The sequence below is a fragment of the Salvelinus fontinalis genome, chromosome 15, assembly GCF_029448725.1.
Source record: "Salvelinus fontinalis isolate EN_2023a chromosome 15, ASM2944872v1, whole genome shotgun sequence".
Lineage (NCBI taxonomy): Eukaryota > Metazoa > Chordata > Actinopteri > Salmoniformes > Salmonidae > Salvelinus > Salvelinus fontinalis.
This window is the reverse complement of record NC_074679.1, coordinates 28,094,981-28,112,611: the sequence shown is the minus strand read 5'-3', so window position 1 is coordinate 28,112,611 and position 17,631 is coordinate 28,094,981. Positions and strand designations below refer to the sequence as shown.

Genomic DNA, 17,631 nt, shown 5'->3' with positions numbered 1-17,631 from the left:
TCTCAAACCTTTCAGAAACAAGGGAGAGGGGTAATTAAAAAATGGTGAAACGGCTTGGTTGAGAAACTTAGATGGTTGAGAAACGGGGATAAAACAATAGGCTTATTTTTAAGTATTTCTGTAATATTTATATTTTTTGCACAAAGATATTCTGGTATGCACTGAAAATAACAGCCTTTGTTCCTGACAGGATCTCCTGAAGGAAAAAAGTGGCCTTAATGCCCAGATTGAGACTCTGCAGGCCCAGTTGAGCTCCCAGGTATGGACGAGCATGTTTCACCCTTTAGTTCATCAACAAGAGTTGATATGTTTCTATTTGTGTACCGGTATGTGAGTATGTTGTGACTACTGTCTTCCCTCCTCTTTCAGGCCACTACTGTCTCCCACTTTGAAGAGCTGCAGAAGCTGTAAGTGTTTTGCAAGTTTGAAATGAATGCCCACCCCTCTTGCACATGTGCTTAGCCTGCTCCTTGAATGTCCATTTGTTCCATATAATGTCCTCTCTGACTCTTCTCCCTGTCCTATGGGTTGTGTTGCTGACTCCTGTCATGTGTGGCGTCCAGGCTGGCTGAGAAGGAGCTACAGAGGAAGAGTCTGGAGGACTCCCTGAATACTGAGAGGAGCAGTGGCGCTAACAGGGAAACTAACATGCAGGTACCTACAGTAATACTGTCTAAACCCCCATTATTACTCCTGCTCTACATATGATGGTCTGTTGACCGGCTGGAATGTGTTGCGCTAAAGGAATGCTGCACACAGTACGGTGGGTTGATTTGAAGGGCTTACTGTACATGCAATTTCTGTCTTCGTGAGGCATATTAGCTAATGCAGTAATAAAACAGATATGACATCCCTCTGGGCTGCTTTTGTCCATTTTGCAAAGTGAATTAGCTGGAAATATGAATTAGTATAAAGATATTATCAAACTACTGTAGACTTACATACATACTGTCAACTTAATAGTAAGATATCTCCTTTTTTTTTAGATGAATGTTGTTGACTCTGGGCCTCCTGGCCTCACCCTCTTTTCCTTCTATGTTGCTTCTCTGGCCTCCACAGGCCATGCACAATGAGAACATGTCACTGAAGGCAGCGCTCCAGAATCTGCAGGCTCAGATTTCTGAACAGGTCAGAAGTGAAAAACGCCTGTTTTCTTAGATGGAACTCCTGCTGTGATCTACCAGTCCCTCAATATGCACACCCTCTGACACCCTTTCTCTCTCCTTCCTTCTCGCCCTCCTTCTATCCTCATCTAGACTGTTTCTCAGCTGGCCTTGGACCAGTTCCAGAAGAGGTGTGTGTGTGAGAGCATTTTTAAGCAATTTAGATCCTGCCAGAGAGTTGAATGTTCTGCTTCTCATTCTATCTAGTTACATCAAATGTGCACAAATTGTATCCTTATTGCTGGGTAGTTTTACAAGTAGATAAAATGTTGTCATCTTGCCTCTATTTAGAAACGTGGTATTAATACCACACCAGAAAACAATGCTATAATTATAACCCTTATAACCCTGTCTCACCATGTGTCTCTGTCTTTTGTGTTGTGCCACCTGCAGTGTCCAAGAGAGGGAGGAGAAAATCAAGACTGTGGAGGACCTGCTGAAGATGGGAATGATTGAGGTGGCCAATAAGGAGGAGGAATTGACGGTGAGTAGAGGTCAAGCATAGGGAATAAGCTTGACCCACCTGACATCACTGTTTTGGTCATTGTTTAGACAAATATTGTTTTAAGTGTTGTTTAAAATCAAATGGCTTTCTCTGTCACAGACTGTAAGAGAAGAGAATAAGGCTCTGAAATGTGATATGGAGGCATTCATTCTTCAGACTACTGAACAGGTAAGTACTCACACTGATCTGCTGTGTTTTTATTTTGCATAGTCTCAACCCCGTTCCCTCATTGGATTCTCATTACATTTTTTCCTGGTGTCTTTTCCTACTCTCAAGACATCATCCGATTTGATAATGGAAGGTCTACAGAGCAAGTAAGTCAATGAAAATACCACTTTTTGTCTAGCAAATGCTATGAAACCTCTTGCCACATTCATGGACAATTTGTTCTGTGTTTAATACGTTTTGTAATTCTGTGTTTCTTAAGGATTCAAGAGAAAGATGAGCAGATTAAGTCAATGGAGGAGAGCCTACAGGCAGCACAGGCGAGTGGCTCCAGCAATGGGATGACCATTGAGGTGTGTTCATAGTAGTACATCTCTCTCTCTCTCTCTCTTTCTCTTTCTCTCTCTCTTTCTTTCTCTCTCTCTCTCTCTCTGCTGTATGTCAGAAACATAATATGGCAATGTGAAATTAAACATTGTATGTGTGTTTTGACTTTGCCCAATGTTACAGTTTTGGTTCTGGATTGTGCTGTGTCTCCCTGCTGGGTGTTTATGTAACTGTGTGTGTTGTCCCTGCAGTCTCTGGAGCAGCAGGTGGCAGGGCTGCAGTCTGACATGGAGCAGCTGAGACAGAAGCAGGCTGTGGACACCACCAGTGCCAGCGACCAGCTCCTAGAACTACAGACACAGTAAGTCTACTGTACTATCCCTCTGCTCTGACCTACTCTACTGCATTGTACTCTGAAAAGCTAGACTAACACAGTCTTTGTCCAGGCTTGCTGCTAAGGACCAGGAGATCCAGACACTACAGAGTGAGTTGGAGTCCAGGGCCAAGGAGGTGAGCGACAAGGTGCAGGAACTACAGCAGAAACAGGTGAGGGAAGAGGTGGAAACAGTTGATTGGTGACCTTTATTGGCTGAGAGGGAGAGAAAAGAATGAGAGTTAACAACTTTTATTTTCTTCTTCTAGCAGACCCACACAGAGGCCCCAAGCCCGGAACTGCTGACAGCGTGAGTCACCGCAATACTTCACTGAATTCCCTTCAGTATACAGTGTCCCTTGGCATGGGGCCACCCAGCAGGGTTGTGATTGGTAGTGGTGGTAATGTATGTGTGGTGGTGTTCTGTCCTCCAGGTTGGCAGAGAAGGAGAAGCAGGTGTCTGATCTCCAGGGAGAGCTGGCTAAGCTGAGGGAGTCCTTGGAGCTTCACAGGAACAAGAACAATGTAGGTGTCCTGTCCTGCAGACAGTGCTGCTACTGCCTCAGCCCACACTACCAACCTACCCTCCACATCTCCAGTCTGGCCCTGCGATACATCTGCAGACCTCATCCTCGATGTGCTCCCCTAAACCACACCCTCTCAGTGATGTCACACTACGCATGCATAATTTCTCTACTCCTTTTACAAAGTGGTTAGGTTGCATTTTGTCGCAGACTATGAATATTTATTAATCTAATTGAAACTATTCAAGACAATGATACATTTACCATTTACATTTTAGAGCTGTTAATTTGCTATTCTATGCTTATGCTGGCTAAGGCTTGCTACAATCAAACAGTACAGTTTTTAGGGCAGTCAGTCTACTCTGCTCTGTCCTTTGCCATGTTTACAAGGACTGTATTTCTGTGTGTCAGCATGCATGTCTGTGCGTGTGAATGTTCTGGGGCTTAACAATGGCCTTGTTTTGCAGAGACAGACAGCTACCTTGTTGACTAGCTCTATATTATGTGATTTGGCTTTTCCTATCTAGACTCATTGGACTTTTTTGGCAGTGAGTTGCAGCTCTCATTCTTCACGTTATTTCAGTTTGTCTATGCCAAAGACCTCTCTACGGTGTTACTATCAGAGCTGTTTCACTGTTTGTTTTTGACAATACAATTTAGTGTCTGATCCTTCTAAAGACTCAATCTTTAGATGGCCAACTCATGTTAAGTTGAGCTTGACCCTTAGACTGGTTTACGGTAAAATGCAGTGAGGATTTTCTTTAAACCTAGACTCCGAAACAGGATAGGATAGGATAGGACAGGACAGCTGTAAAGAAAAGGAGAGTCACATTTTTTTTGCTAATGGTTCTCTGTTCATCCCTATATAAATTGTGTTTGTGGGTCACTGCATACTTTTCCCTGAGGCTAAACTGAAAGTGATATCTCTCTGAAACTGACCAGGAGCTTCGGGTGAAAAACTGGAGCGCTATGGAGGCTCTGGCAGCCACCGAGTCCATGCTTCAGGGGAAACTCAGCAAGGCCCTCAAGGTTCGGATCCCACTTCCAGTCTGCTTCACTCTAGATTGAAAATCTGATGCATCCCCAAACAGTTATTACCATAATCAACCAGTGAGATTACTCCATCATTTCTACATGCTGCTGCATACTCATTTCTCCCCTCCCTCTGCATTCTGGCCCTGAATAATTGGCAGTCTATCTCCATGAATCTATTCCCCTCAGGAATTTCACAAAGACTAAATGTATTTTTCTGTAGAAAAAACACTGCTCTACTTGAGTTCTGCTTGCTATTCTGCGCTAGAATGCATTGACCTCTTAAAGGACACAATCTTTTTGTTTCATACAGTACAACTATTTATTTTAACTACCGGTACATCAATTCCAATACAAAGTAAAGAAATAGACATTTGAAAATGAGTGTGCAGTGACTGACTCCAGATTTCCTGTAGATGGTCATAATAAGTTTGAGATCCATGGTCTTCATGATGCTCCTCTCGCTCCCTGCCATGTGCTTTCCTCATTTTCTCTCCCCAATCCAGCATGTGTTCCATTCTGCTTTGTGTATATACTGTCATCATTACAGCGATCAGCCTCTAATGAAATTCGATTATAAGATTTTCAAAATAAATTTGGTCTTGCAGAGTTGCCTTTTTGAAAAATTATGTCCAGATTATGTGTAATAAGTCAACATAATTGTTTTGTGTAAAATAATTTTTGGAAGCAACAAAACATATACTGAATATCAGTGAGTTATTATATAATAACGGTACTTTACTCTGTGTGGACACATCCATCATCTTATTGCATGGAACCATTAGAAACCAGACAGCCCCTCAGCTTACCTGCTGTTTATATCCACCCAGTTGTTTCCTAAGGATTTTTTTGTCCTCTTACATTTTTTATTTACAGGAGCAATTGGGATTAAGTGTCTTGCTCAAGGGTGCATCGGCAAATTTTTCCACATAGTCGGCTCGGGATTCAAACCAGTGACCTTCCGATAGCTGGCCCAATGCTCTTAACTGCTAGGCTACCTGCCGCCACTCTTCAGTGAGAATCTAATCTGCCATAGCCCTTTTTTCTTTTCTTTTTTACCTTTATTTAACTAGGCAAGTCAGTTAAGAACAAATTCTTATTTTCAATGACAGCGGGTTAACTTCCTTGTTCAGGGGTAGAACGACAGAGTTTTACCTAGTCAGCTCGGGGATTCGATCTTGCAACCTTTCGGTTACTAGTCCAACGCTCTAACCACTAGGCTACCTGCCGCCCCTACCTTTGCTTAACCATATGTATTTAGGGATGCACTAGTAAACCATAGACTAACAGATTGCTCTTACTATAAACAGTTGTGTGGGGTTCAGGGAATTTTTGCCTAAGCTGTGACCCCCGTTCCTCTCCATGTCAATACAGCAGACAGGGCACATAGTGAACTGATTTACCCAGCGGCTGCTCTCGGCCAATTTGGTACAGTAAAAATGTAGGCGGACACCTGTTGTGTACGCTCAGGAAAGTTCATGCTTGTACACAATCTAAAGCATATGTCGTAGTGTCGAACCTATTCCCCTTACAACACAACGTGCTAATGAGATAGAGGTGAATGTGCCAGCTGTTTGTTACAAGACTCACTCCATTGGAGGGTAGAGGGGTTATACATGACATCGCTCTCCTTCTGAGAGTTTCAAGACTTGTGCAGCTAATGTGCTTAACGGTACCAACATTGTGGTTTTTGTTTGGGGGTTCCTGATAACAGAAGTATGTGTGGTGCTCTATGGATGTCTGTTTCTGGACAGAATGTTAGATACTCAGGGGCATTACTGTACTGCAACTATATGAACACAAGTGACTTTGATGTTCCTCCTTGAGAGGATAAAAATATGAAATAAGTGAACCTGTGTAGGGTGAGGTCTAAAGCTTGAGGAACTTGTCTTGTGGTTGTGTGTGGCTGCTGAACAGTGGGGCGTATGAATACTTGCTTGGAGCGCACACAAAAAAATTGAGCCATTGTAAATGTTAGCTGTTTGTTCACTGGAGTGTCATGGAGAGGGAGTTGTGCTGGTCAGAGGCTATACTCCTGTGTGTACTTTGAGATGGGAGGAGTGAAACCAAGTAAGCAGAGGTAGTGTCTTGAGGTTGGATGTTTGCCTGCAGAGCTATTCAGCTAACTACTGTACAGGTTCCCCAATTGTGTGTGTGTTCCCTGAGTGCAGTCCATGTTGAATGTCTTCTCTTTCCTCCTCCTTTACCTCTTCAGGAGAACCAGACAGCCCTGGAGATAGCCCAGGCAGAATGTCGAGGTGTTCTGCACAGACTGCTACCGAACGTGCCTCTGCCCACTGAACGGGTAAGTGCTCACATAATATAATCTATAGTATTATATATATATATAGTACCAGACAGAAGTTTGGACACACCTACTCATTCAAGTTTTTCTTTATTTTTACTATTTTCTACATTGAGAATAATAGTGAAGACATCAAAACTATTAAATAACAATAATTTAGTAACCAAAAAAGTGTTAAACAAATCGGAATATATTTGAGATTCTTCAAAGTAGCCACCCTTTGCCTTGATGACAGCTTTGCACACTCTTGACATTCTCTCAACCAGCTTCACGAGGTAGTCACCAGGAATGCATTTCAATTAACAGGTGTGTCTTGTTAAAAGTTCATTTGTGGAATTTCTTTCCTTTTGAGCCAATCAGTTGTCTTGTGACAAGGTAGGGGTGGTATACAGAAGATAGCCCTATTTGGTAAAAGACCAAGTCCATATTATGGCAAGAACAGCTCAAATAAGCAAAGAGGAACGACAGTCAATCTGGAAAATTTCAAGAACTTTAAAAGTTTCTTCAAGTGCAGTTGCAAAAACCATCAAGCGCTATGATGAAATTGGATCTCATGAGGACCGCTACAGGAAAGGAAGACCCAGAGTTACCTCTGCTGCAGAGGATAAGTTCATTGGAGTTACCAGCCTCATAAATGGGCAATTAACTGCACCTCAGAGTTCAAGTAACAGACACATCTCAACATCAACTGTTCAGAGGAGACTGCGTGCATCAGGCCTTCATGGTCGAATTTCTGCAAGGAAACCACTACTAAAGGACACCAATAAGAAGAAGACTTGCTTGGGCCAAGAAACACAAGCAATGGACATTAGATCGGTGGAAATCTGTGCTTTGGTCTGATGAGTCCAAATTTGAGATTTTTGTTTCCAACCGCTGTGTCTTTGTGAGACGCAGAGTAGGTGAACGAATGTTCTCCGCATGTGTGGTTCCCACAGTGAACAGTGGAGGAGGAGGTGTGGGGGTGCTTTGCTGGTGACACTATCAGTGATTTATTTCGAATGCAAGGCACACTTAACCAGCATGGCTACCACATCATTCTGCAGCGATACGCCATCCCATCTGGTTTGGGCTTAGTGGGACTATCATTTGTTTTTCATCATAACAATGACCCAGAACACCCCTCCAGGCTTTGTAAGGGCTAGTTGACCAAGAAGGAGAGTGTTGGAGTGCTCCATCATGACCATGACCTGGCCTCCACAATCACCCGACTTCTACCCAAATGCGATGGTTTGAGATGAGTTTGACCGCAGAGTGAAGGAAAAGTAGCCAATAAGTGCTCAGCATATATGGGAACTCTTTCAAGACTGTTGGAAAAGCATTCCAGGTGAAGCTGGTTGAGAGAATGCCAAGAGTGTGCAAAGCTGTCATTAAGGCAAATGGTGGCTACTTTGAAGAATCTCAAATATAAAATATATTTTTATTTAACACTTTTTGGTTACTACGTGATTCCATATGTGTTATTTCACTATTCACTATTATTCTGCAATATAGTAAAAATGAAGAAAAACCCTTGAATGAGTAGGCTGAAGATGGCGCCGAAGAACATGGCTGACCTTTTACATTCTCCCAAACAATTGTGTTATTTTGTTAGTTTTTTGCACTTTGTGTAACTTGTTTTTTAACTTTTTGTGAACATAATGCTGCTGCTACCGTCTCTTATGACCTAAAATATATTCTGGACATCAGAACAGTGATTACTCACCGCGGACTGGAAGAAACTTTTTCCTTTAATGAGTCTGACGAGAGGGATACCCTGCTTTCACTGGATCAGGCCGAGATCCCAGCCTTTTGTGTGAAGAAAAGACACAGGAAAAGGGGCCGCGGATCGGGCAGCCCTCTGATAATCCGTAGGCGAGCGAGTAAACTCCCACTGCCATCCATTCTTCTTGCTAACGTGCAATCATTGGAAAATTAAAATTGATGACCTACGATTTAAGATTATCCTACCAATGGGACATTAAAAACTGTAACATCTTATGTTCCACCGAGACGTGGCTGAACGACGATACGGACAATATGGAGCTAGTGGGATTTTCCATGCACTGGCAAAACAGAGACACTACCTCTGGTAAGACGAGGGGTGGGGGTGTGTGTCTATTCATCAATAACAGCTGGTGTGTGATGTCTAATATTAAAGAAGTCTCAAGGTATTGCTCGCCTGAGGTAGAGTACCTTATGATAAGCTGTAGACCACACTATCTAGCAAGAGAGTTAGAAGCTGCGCTCCTAGTGGCCGGGGACTTTAATGCAGGCAAACTTAAATCAGTTTTACCACATTTTTACCAGCATGTCACATGTGCAACCAGAGGGGGAAAAAATCCTAGACCACCTTTACTCCACACACAGAGATGCATACAAAGTTCTCCCCCGCCCTCCATTTGGCAAATGTGACCATAATTCTATCCTCCTGATTCCTGCTAACAAGCAAAAACTAAAGCAGGAAGTCCAATAGCATTGAGGTGTACACAACCACAGTCATCGGCTTCATCAATAAGTGCATCGATGACGTCGTCCCCACAGTGACCGTACGTACATATCCCAACCAGAAGCCATGAATTACAGGCAACATCCGCATCGAGCTGAAGGCTAGAGCTGCCGCTTTCAAGGAGCGGGAGACTAATTCGGACGCTTATAAGAAATCCTGCTATTTCCTCAGACAAACCATCAAACAAGCGAAGCGTCAATACAGGATTAAGATTGAATCCTACTACACTGGCTCTAACGCTCGTCGGATGTGGCAGGGCTTGAAAACTGTTAGGGACTACAAAGGGAAACACAGACGCGAGCTCTCCGTGACGCGGAGCCTACTTGACGAGCTAAATGCCTTTTTATGCTCGCTTCGAGGCAAGCAACACTGAAGCATGTACGAGAGCACCAGCTGTTCTGGATGACTGTGTGATAACGCTCTCGGCAGCCGATGTGAACAAAACCTTTAAACAGATCAACATTCACAAAGCCGCTGGGCCAGATGGATTACCAAGACGTGTACTCAAAGCATGTGCGGACCAACTGTCAAGTGTCTTCACTGACATTTTCAACCTCTCCCTGACCGAGTCTGTAATACCTACATGTTTCAAACAGACCACCATAGTCCCTGTACCCAAGGAAGCGAAGGTAACCTGCCTAAATGATTACCGCCCCGTAGCACTCACGTCGGTAGCCATGAAGTGCTTTGAAAAGCTGGTCTTGGATCACATCAACAGCATCCTCCCGGACACCCTAGATCCACTCCAATTAGCATACCGCCCCAACAGATCCACAGATGACGCAATCTCAATTGCACTCCACACTGCCCTTTCTCACCTGGACAAAATGAACACCTACGTGAGAATGCTATTCATTGACTATAGCTCAGCGTTCAACACCATGGTGCCCACAAAGCTCATCACTAAGCTAAGGACTCTTGGACTAAACACCTCCCTCTGCAACTGGATCCTGGACTTCCTGATGGACCGCCCCCAGGTGGTAAGAGTAGGCAACAACACGTCTGCCACGCTGATCCTTAACACTGGGGCCCCTCAGGGGTGTGTACTTTGTCCCTTCCTGTACTCCCTGTTCACCCACGGCTGTGTGGCTAAACACGATTCCAACACCATCATTAAGTTTGCTGACAACAGAACAGTGGTAGGCCTGATCACCGACAACAATGAGACGGCCTATAGGGAGGAGGTCAGAGAACTGGCAGTGTGGTGCCAGGACAACAACCTCTCCCTCAATGTGAGCAAGGCAAAGGAGCTGATCGTGGACTACAGGAAAAGGCGGGCCGAACAGGCCCCCATTAACATCGACAAGGCTGTTGTGGAGCGGGTTGAAAGTAAAAAAAAAAAAAAAAAAATTTAAGTTCCTTGGTGTCCACATCACCAACAAACTCTCATGGTCCAAACATACCAAGACAGTTGTGAGAGGGAACAACAAAACCTTTTCCTCCTCAGGAGACTGAAAAGATTTAGTATGGGTCCTTAGATCCTTAAAACGTTCGACAGCTGCACCATCGAGAGCATCCTGACCGGTTGCATCACCGCCTGGTATGGCAACTGCTCGGCATCTGACAGTAAGGCGCTACAGAGGGTAGTGCGAACGGCCCAGTACATCACTGGGGCCAAGCTTCCTGCCATCCAGGACCTATATAATAGGTGGTGTCAGAGGAAAGCCCATAAAATTGACAGAGACTCCAGTCACCCAAGTTATAGACTGTTTTCTCTGCTACCGCACGGCAAGCGGTACCGGAGCACCAAGTCTAGGACAAAAAAGCTCCTCAACAGCTTCTACCCCAAGGCATAAGACTGCTGAACAATTGATAAAATCGCCACCGGACAATTTCCATTGACCCCCCCCCCCCCATTGTTTATTATCTATGCATAGTCACTTCATCCCCACCTACATGTACAAATTACCTCAACTAACCTGTACCCCCGCACACTGACTCGGTACCGGTGCCCCCTCTATATAGCCTCGTTATTGTGTTTTATTATTACTTTTTACTTTAGTCTACTTGGTAAATATATTTTCTTAACTCTTCTTGAACTGCACTGTTGGTTAAGGGCTTGTAAGTAAGCATTTCGTGGTAAAGTCTACACTTGTTGTTTTCAGCGCATAAAGTTTGATTTGAGTAACTTTTGACTGGTACTGTGTGTATATATACAGTGGGGAGAATTTTGATACACTGACGATTTTGCAAGTTTTCCTACTTACAAAGAATGTAGAGGTCTGTAATTTCTATCATAGGTACACTTCAACTGTGAGAGACGGAATCTAAAACAAAAATCCAGAAAATCACATTGTATGATTTTTAAGTAATTAATTTGCATTTTATGTATATATATATATATATGTATATATATATATATATATATGCAATTTAGCAGACGTATATGGGTGGTCTCTGGAATTGAACCCACTATACAGCCATTGCAAGTGCCATGCTGTACCAACTGAGCTACAGATATGATGTGATATTCAATTATAAGTTCATCTTTTCCACAAATCCTAGTTTTGTATCTTGTCTACTGTCTTCTCTCTCAGAACCACCAGGAGTGGCTGCAGAGGTTTGAGACTGCAGTGAAAGAGGCCCCGGCAGCAGAGCCCAACCCTGCCCCTGAAGCAGCACCTGAACCTGCTCCAGAGGGCTCAGAGGACACCAAGGTGACGGCACAGCCTTTACTGTTTCTTTAAAAATAGTTGTGTTTTCAAATGTCTGAGAACTGAGGTGAAAATGAGTGTAACCAGGGCTGTTCCTTTCACCAGGTATTGGCTGATAAGCTGAAGGAATCTGAAGAGGCCCAGAAGGTTCTACAGAAAGATTGTGAGACGTACAAGAAAGTGTTGGCTGAGACGGTGAGGTGATGCTCTATCAGTGTCCTGTAGATAACGCTATAAAGGCGTCATGAGGTATTTTAAACTAACCTGTAATACCCTCTACTGTCCACAGGAGGGCATCCTTCAACGTCTCCAGAGCAGTGTGGAGAAGGAGGAGTCTCGATGGAAGGTGAAGCTGGATCTGTCACAGACAGAGCTGAAAGAGGTGAACACTGAAGACCATTCAATCAAACTGAATTTGTATTTATATTGCCCCTTTAACCACTATATAATTGGTATGTGTGGTGCTTATGGTCACTCTCCTGCCCTCTCTTTCCTAGATGAGCGTGAAAGTTGCAGCACTGGAGCAGGATGTAGACAGACTGAGTGACGTCGGGGAGTTGGACAACGTCAGTCCAGTTACACACTTAACACATCTCTCAGCAATTGTATTAGTCACTTTACATCAGTTGACTCAAGTGATTTTTCATATGTCAAAATTCCTTGTTTTGTTCTTTCATAGTTGATAAGAGACAAGCAGCACCTTGAGTCTGCGCTGGAGAGAGCAGAGCGTGAGAGCGCCACCTATGTGACAGAGGTCAGAGAGGTGAGCTGACTAGACTTCCTGTCATCTGCCAGTCATCCTCGGTCATGTCATAGTGGTTATTCATCTATGTAGTCATAGATGTAGTCATTTGCTTCTGCATTGTTTGTGGGTGGCTTTGTACTGTATGTTTATGGTGCATGTCTCTGTGTTTACTGTTTGTGGTATCCACCAGTGTTTGTACATGCAACAATTAAGACATTACATTCACCGTTCACACACCACACAGTTTATTCTGGTATGTTCTGTTATAGAATTTGGTTGAGAGGGTTTACACACTTTACACAGTAACTTACAGACTGAGTCTGCCCCGTTGTTGTTACAACATTGGAGTCACTGCAGTTACACAGAACAAAAACATTGTCAGGCAGGTGAATTCATTCATATCACCACACAATTCCTCCATTGTTTGAGAATGTGTTTTATGTAGATGCTGTAGAGCATTGATTAAATGTAGAAAAACCAACCAAACACCTTGATACTATAGGCTTGTACAGGCTCACCATAGCAGACGATCGACCACCCCGTTCCCCTGCTTCAGCTGTGTAGCGTTCTGTCCCCTGGCTCCTCCGATCCCACAGCTGCCTGTTAAAAACATCTCACACTTCATTTCAGCTCAAAGATCTGTTGACTGAACTGCAGAGCAAACTTGATGGCTCTTATACAGAAGCAGTCAGGCAGAATGAGATGCTGAATTTGGTAAGCCTTGCTCACCCGTATAGGTAGAGCTCCCATAACCTGTCCCTACTGCACCAGCACCACCCAACGTTATCTCTGAGGTCACCACCTGCCTGGGGAATACAGGGTTCTCTGAGTCCTCTGGATTTCAGTCCATCGATCTACAACCTATGGATACAATAGTGATGTAAGCTCAAATGCAACATGGGCTAAACTATTCTTATATGCAAGAGGCATGCATAAGGTGTGTTTTCTTTGCTTTTTAGGAGAAAGTTTTTTCTTAGTGTAACGTAAGACTGGAGTATTAGTATCATAGGTTATAGATGATGGACAACTTTTACTCGGTGAGAGGACAGGAGGACAGACTAACACACACTACTGTTTCCACTCGGCACACTATCTACTCCGCCATCACTTCTACTAACAGGCTTATAGTGGCTTACTGCTACTCCTGCACAATGAGCTTTTCCATGTCAGCCATCTTTGGGGATACATTCTATGCCTTCAACTGCACACGCTTTCATCATTCATCTGCCTCCACACACAGTTGAAACATTTTCAATCTCTGTCTGGTTGTCTTGTTTGTCTCTTGTCTTGCCACCCTCTGTCTGTGAACATCTTCAAGGATAAGTAAAGCATCTCTGCTGGTTTTTCATTGATAATACAACATTTAATGTCTTTATCAGTCTCTAGCTAATCATTGAATAGCTAGTTTAGTAGAGACATAACTGACATCAGAGTTGCCATAAGTAGCTATCTATACATGTCTCAACCACTCTAAAAGCCAAGTGAAACCAGTTTTGGTGTATGTAAAATGGTCTAATTTGTCTTGGTAGAAATATTTGAATACCACCTCAGTGTTTATGCAAATTCCCCCCTCCAAACAGTTTGAGATCAGATTTCACCAGGAGTGGGGCTGTGATTGTCATGAATTAATTGTCTCATCGCTGGTGTTTTCGCTTGCAGCTGAAGACCCAGCTGACTGAGACTCTGTCAAAACTGGAGACCGAGGAGAGTGAGAGGCAAAAGGTGGCTGGAGATCTCTATAAGGTAAGACGTCCACTTGTCCCTTAGGATTGGACTACCTTTAGTTTGTTTGGATTTACATTACTGTTAGAGAAACAATTAGTCACCAGTCCACGTCTAGAAAGAAGCAACTTACTCTAGGAGCTGAGGATGTTAACGGTTAGCCGCCGAAAAAAACATTTGACCGGTCATGCTTATTAGCCTATAGGGCCATTTGCATAATTGTGCTGTATTAAATTGGCGAGTGTGTATTTTCGTTAGTCGCCATGCATCTTAATTATCACAAGTGCACAGCACTGAACTGCAGAGCAAACTTGATGGCTCTTATACAGAAGCAGTCAGGCAAAATGAGGAGCTGAATTTGGTAAGCCTTGCTCACCCAAATAGGCGGAGCTCTCATACCTGTCCCTACTGCACCAGTTTGAGGAGCGGAATATCCTACCACATGTCAGACGGCGTGAGAGTAACTCCTTAAAAAGTCTGTAGGCTACTGGAATGAAACCTGCGTTTGTAAGCCCAGTCATTGCGCAACAAATAACAATTCTAAATGCAGTCACCTATTAACTTCGGTGGCCACGAATTAAAGGAGCTATTTTTATTCCTTCATCACAACTCGTAATTAAAGCGTGCCTCCAATTTGTCATTCGGTTGCATAGGCTATAGCCTGCCTAGCAGCACGTCACCCACCACTTTGCAATGGGAGCTTGAGGCAGTGTAATTGTTTGAAACCTGAATTTTTTAGTTCACTTCAAATAATGAGGCATGTCTTACCTTGCTTCAAAGTAGCCTTGCGAAAATCCATCTGTAGAAACGTGGAGGCAAATATTTTATAAAGGCTTGCTATTATTGCATGTTTCCATTAAGTGCTTAATGAAAAATGTCCTGTGCATGCATAGTATCAAAGAGGAAGAGGCAAAGCGAGAGGTTTCACTCTACACAAAATCTGTCCAAAATAAGGCTAATATGTTTAAATGGGCTTATTTTGGGCCTAAGCTTGTCGCCTGCCTTCCTGCCTTGGGCGGAAACATAAGCATCTCATTATTATATACAGAACTCAAATAGTATTTTTTGTTGGTCACATGATTTTACTGTTTAATTATTTATTTTTTTACACAGTTTGTTGACCGGTTAATGAGGGTCAGTTAGTCGGCAGCAAAATTGACCGAAATTTGCATCCCTACTAGCAGATAAATACACACTGAGCATTTGAATACGTGTTGAACACACTTATATTACCTGAAATGTAAGCTTAAATGTTTCTTGTAATTTCCCCCACCCTGCTCCACCTCAGGCCCAGCAGTCTCTGGACCTGATCCAGGAGGAGATCTTCAAAGAGACAGGCCAGGGTGACCTGATAGAGAACAGCAACCTCTCATCACACGTAAGACTTAATAGACGGGGAACTGTCTGTGGCTATATGTTGCACATATTATTTAGGTAGTGTATATTCATGGTCAAAACAAAGGTATCGAGCTACTAAGAGTAACTAAGATGTAGTTGTGTATTAAATGTAACCAGTCTTTAAATAGGGGTCGTTTTATTGACAAGTAGGTGTAGTTATATTGAAAGTGACTACAGGGTAGTAACTAACCTGTCACTGTGTCCATCAGGAGGAGATTGACAGGAAGGAGAAGAAGACTGCAGGGCTGAACCAAACTGTGAGGGAACTGCAGCAGCTGCTACAGGCCGTCAACCGGCAACTCACCAAGAGACAGGAGGCGGTACGACGTATTTATTATGCATCCACATTTAGATAATACAGCCATCAAAAGAAGGCTTTAAAATATAGAAGAAAAAAAATATACAAATAGAAAAGGAAATTTACTGAAGTAAATGTGTGTGCTTGCTACTCTTGCAGTATTTATGGTTGTGAAATAGTAGTGGTAGTGACAGCAGTAGTAATGGTAGTAATATGGTTTTCATAGGCTGTGGGTTAGTTATAGTGACCTATTTTGGTGTGGTTTGTAGGTGTGTAGTTATTATAGTGGGATATACATTGCATTCGGGAAAGTATTCAGACCCCTCGACTTTTTCCACATTTCAACATTGGGTTGGTTGTTGTAGCGGAAACAGATCAAGAGCAGTGGTGAATAAAATGTTTGCCTTTTGAAGTCTATGGCGCTTTTATGCTAATTTAAAATTGTTATATTTCAAAAGTACAAATAGCATCACAATCTTTTGACAAGCAATCCAAGTTGAGTCAATTTGAACATGCCAACATTGGTTTGGTGTTTGTATGCTTTAACGGTTCAAGAGCAGTGGCAGATCCAAATAATTTCCATTGAAGCCCATGGATCTTTTATGAACATTTTAAAATGGTTATAGTTCAAAAAGCATAAATGGTTGAAATCTAGGCACGGTGCAAAGTTTTACCATTCAAGTCTATGGCTGTTGAAATGCATAGGAATGTATGCAAATATGGATGTAGTGTAAAAAGTATAAGTAGTATCAATGTTTTTTTCTTCAGGTTCCAGCAGGGGGAGAATAATAATAAGTATGAACAGTTTCTAAAATTGTGCTTGGTTTTCAGCAAGCACATCTGTTAAATCGGGGTTGTAACTGGCAAGCAAATATTTCTTGTAACACACAGAGGTCTTAAACTGTGCTTCCTTTTTTTCTTTTCAGGAATCGGACAAAGACTCGCCTGAAGTATAGGGAGGGGAGGATGGACACTCCCAATCTTACTACAAAGACCACCCCCAACCTCCCCACCACCTCTCCTATCATGGCTCTCCTCTCCTGACACACTCCTCTCTTTCCCCTCACCTGTACTGTAGGCAGCCTCTTGCTGATCCTCTGTCACTGCCTGCCGCTGACCTGTAACCTCTGACCTCCAGCTGCTCCTCCTCAGCAGGGTGAGGGAGAGACTTCGCTGGGCCCCAGAGGAGAGGGGCTCCCTCACGCTACACACACACACACTCCGGACACCAAACCAGACCTTACTACTCCAAAGTCCCCCCACATTCCTCATGATCCCTACAGTAGCACAGCCAGCGCTAAAGATATCCTACACGTGTCAGACTATGGCATCTCCCCCCGTTTACCCCCTTTTTTCAATGGAAATCTTTGAATACAGATGTAGTTTTTTTCTCTGTTAGTTTTCTTTGTCCAGAGGGTGATGAAGTGGATTCCTACTTCACTAAATTAACTTTGGGTTCTCTTTCCTTTTTTTAAGTTGAAAAGGAAAAATGTATTGTTGAAAAAGTAACTGTTAGGACCTGCTGACATTACACTACAATTGTTGATCTCCTTTGCTGACAGCTCACAAACTGTAAATGTGCATTGATTCATGAATACATAGGTACTGTATATGCATACTTTGGCTGAGGTATTGGAGGGGGCAAGGGCATAAGGGAGGGTCCCAGCATGTCAGACGGGTAACTAAGTAACTAACCATGGAGGAAGTCTAAGTGCAGAGCCAGTAGGAGGGAGGCTGTGACCATCCTCGCTGTGGGAGCAGTTGGACAGGTCTACAGAATAGAGGTTTTAATCCTACTGTAACTACTTTAGGAAGAGGTGTCCCATATCATCTGTAATCAACACTCACTATATTGTTGCTAATTTCATTAACATGGAATCATTTTTTTGTTTTGTAACAGGTGACAGTTAATTAAAGGGATGCTTGATAAATCTG

General features: G+C 43.1%; 1 protein-coding gene across 4 annotated transcripts in view; it reads left to right on the top strand.

The window, feature by feature from the left end:
* LOC129811699 (kinectin-like) overlaps window positions 1-17,631 on the top strand; it is a 44,488-nt gene extending 26,857 nt beyond the window's left edge. The window contains exons 11-35 of one of the 4 annotated variants that reach the window (XM_055863217.1): window positions 191-259; window positions 370-407; window positions 564-654; window positions 1,060-1,128; window positions 1,257-1,294; window positions 1,557-1,647; window positions 1,768-1,836; window positions 1,945-1,982; window positions 2,096-2,186; window positions 2,412-2,521; window positions 2,607-2,706; window positions 2,806-2,843; window positions 2,968-3,058; window positions 4,000-4,086; window positions 6,305-6,394; window positions 11,417-11,536; window positions 11,639-11,728; window positions 11,823-11,915; window positions 12,031-12,099; window positions 12,213-12,296; window positions 12,909-12,992; window positions 13,938-14,021; window positions 15,289-15,378; window positions 15,608-15,718; window positions 16,623-17,631. In XM_055863217.1, the coding sequence (XP_055719192.1) occupies window positions 191-259; window positions 370-407; window positions 564-654; window positions 1,060-1,128; window positions 1,257-1,294; window positions 1,557-1,647; window positions 1,768-1,836; window positions 1,945-1,982; window positions 2,096-2,186; window positions 2,412-2,521; window positions 2,607-2,706; window positions 2,806-2,843; window positions 2,968-3,058; window positions 4,000-4,086; window positions 6,305-6,394; window positions 11,417-11,536; window positions 11,639-11,728; window positions 11,823-11,915; window positions 12,031-12,099; window positions 12,213-12,296; window positions 12,909-12,992; window positions 13,938-14,021; window positions 15,289-15,378; window positions 15,608-15,718; window positions 16,623-16,652 (1,965 nt within the window). In that variant the 3' untranslated portion in view covers window positions 16,653-17,631. Of the gene's footprint in view, window positions 1-190; window positions 260-369; window positions 408-563; window positions 655-1,059; window positions 1,129-1,256; window positions 1,295-1,556; window positions 1,648-1,767; window positions 1,837-1,944; window positions 1,983-2,095; window positions 2,187-2,411; window positions 2,522-2,606; window positions 2,707-2,802; window positions 2,844-2,967; window positions 3,059-3,999; window positions 4,087-6,304; window positions 6,395-11,416; window positions 11,537-11,638; window positions 11,729-11,822; window positions 11,916-12,030; window positions 12,100-12,212; window positions 12,297-12,908; window positions 12,993-13,937; window positions 14,022-15,288; window positions 15,379-15,607; window positions 15,719-16,622 lie in introns of all 4 variants that reach the window. The other 3 variants (XM_055863216.1, XM_055863219.1, XM_055863218.1) reach the window with 3 other exon arrangements.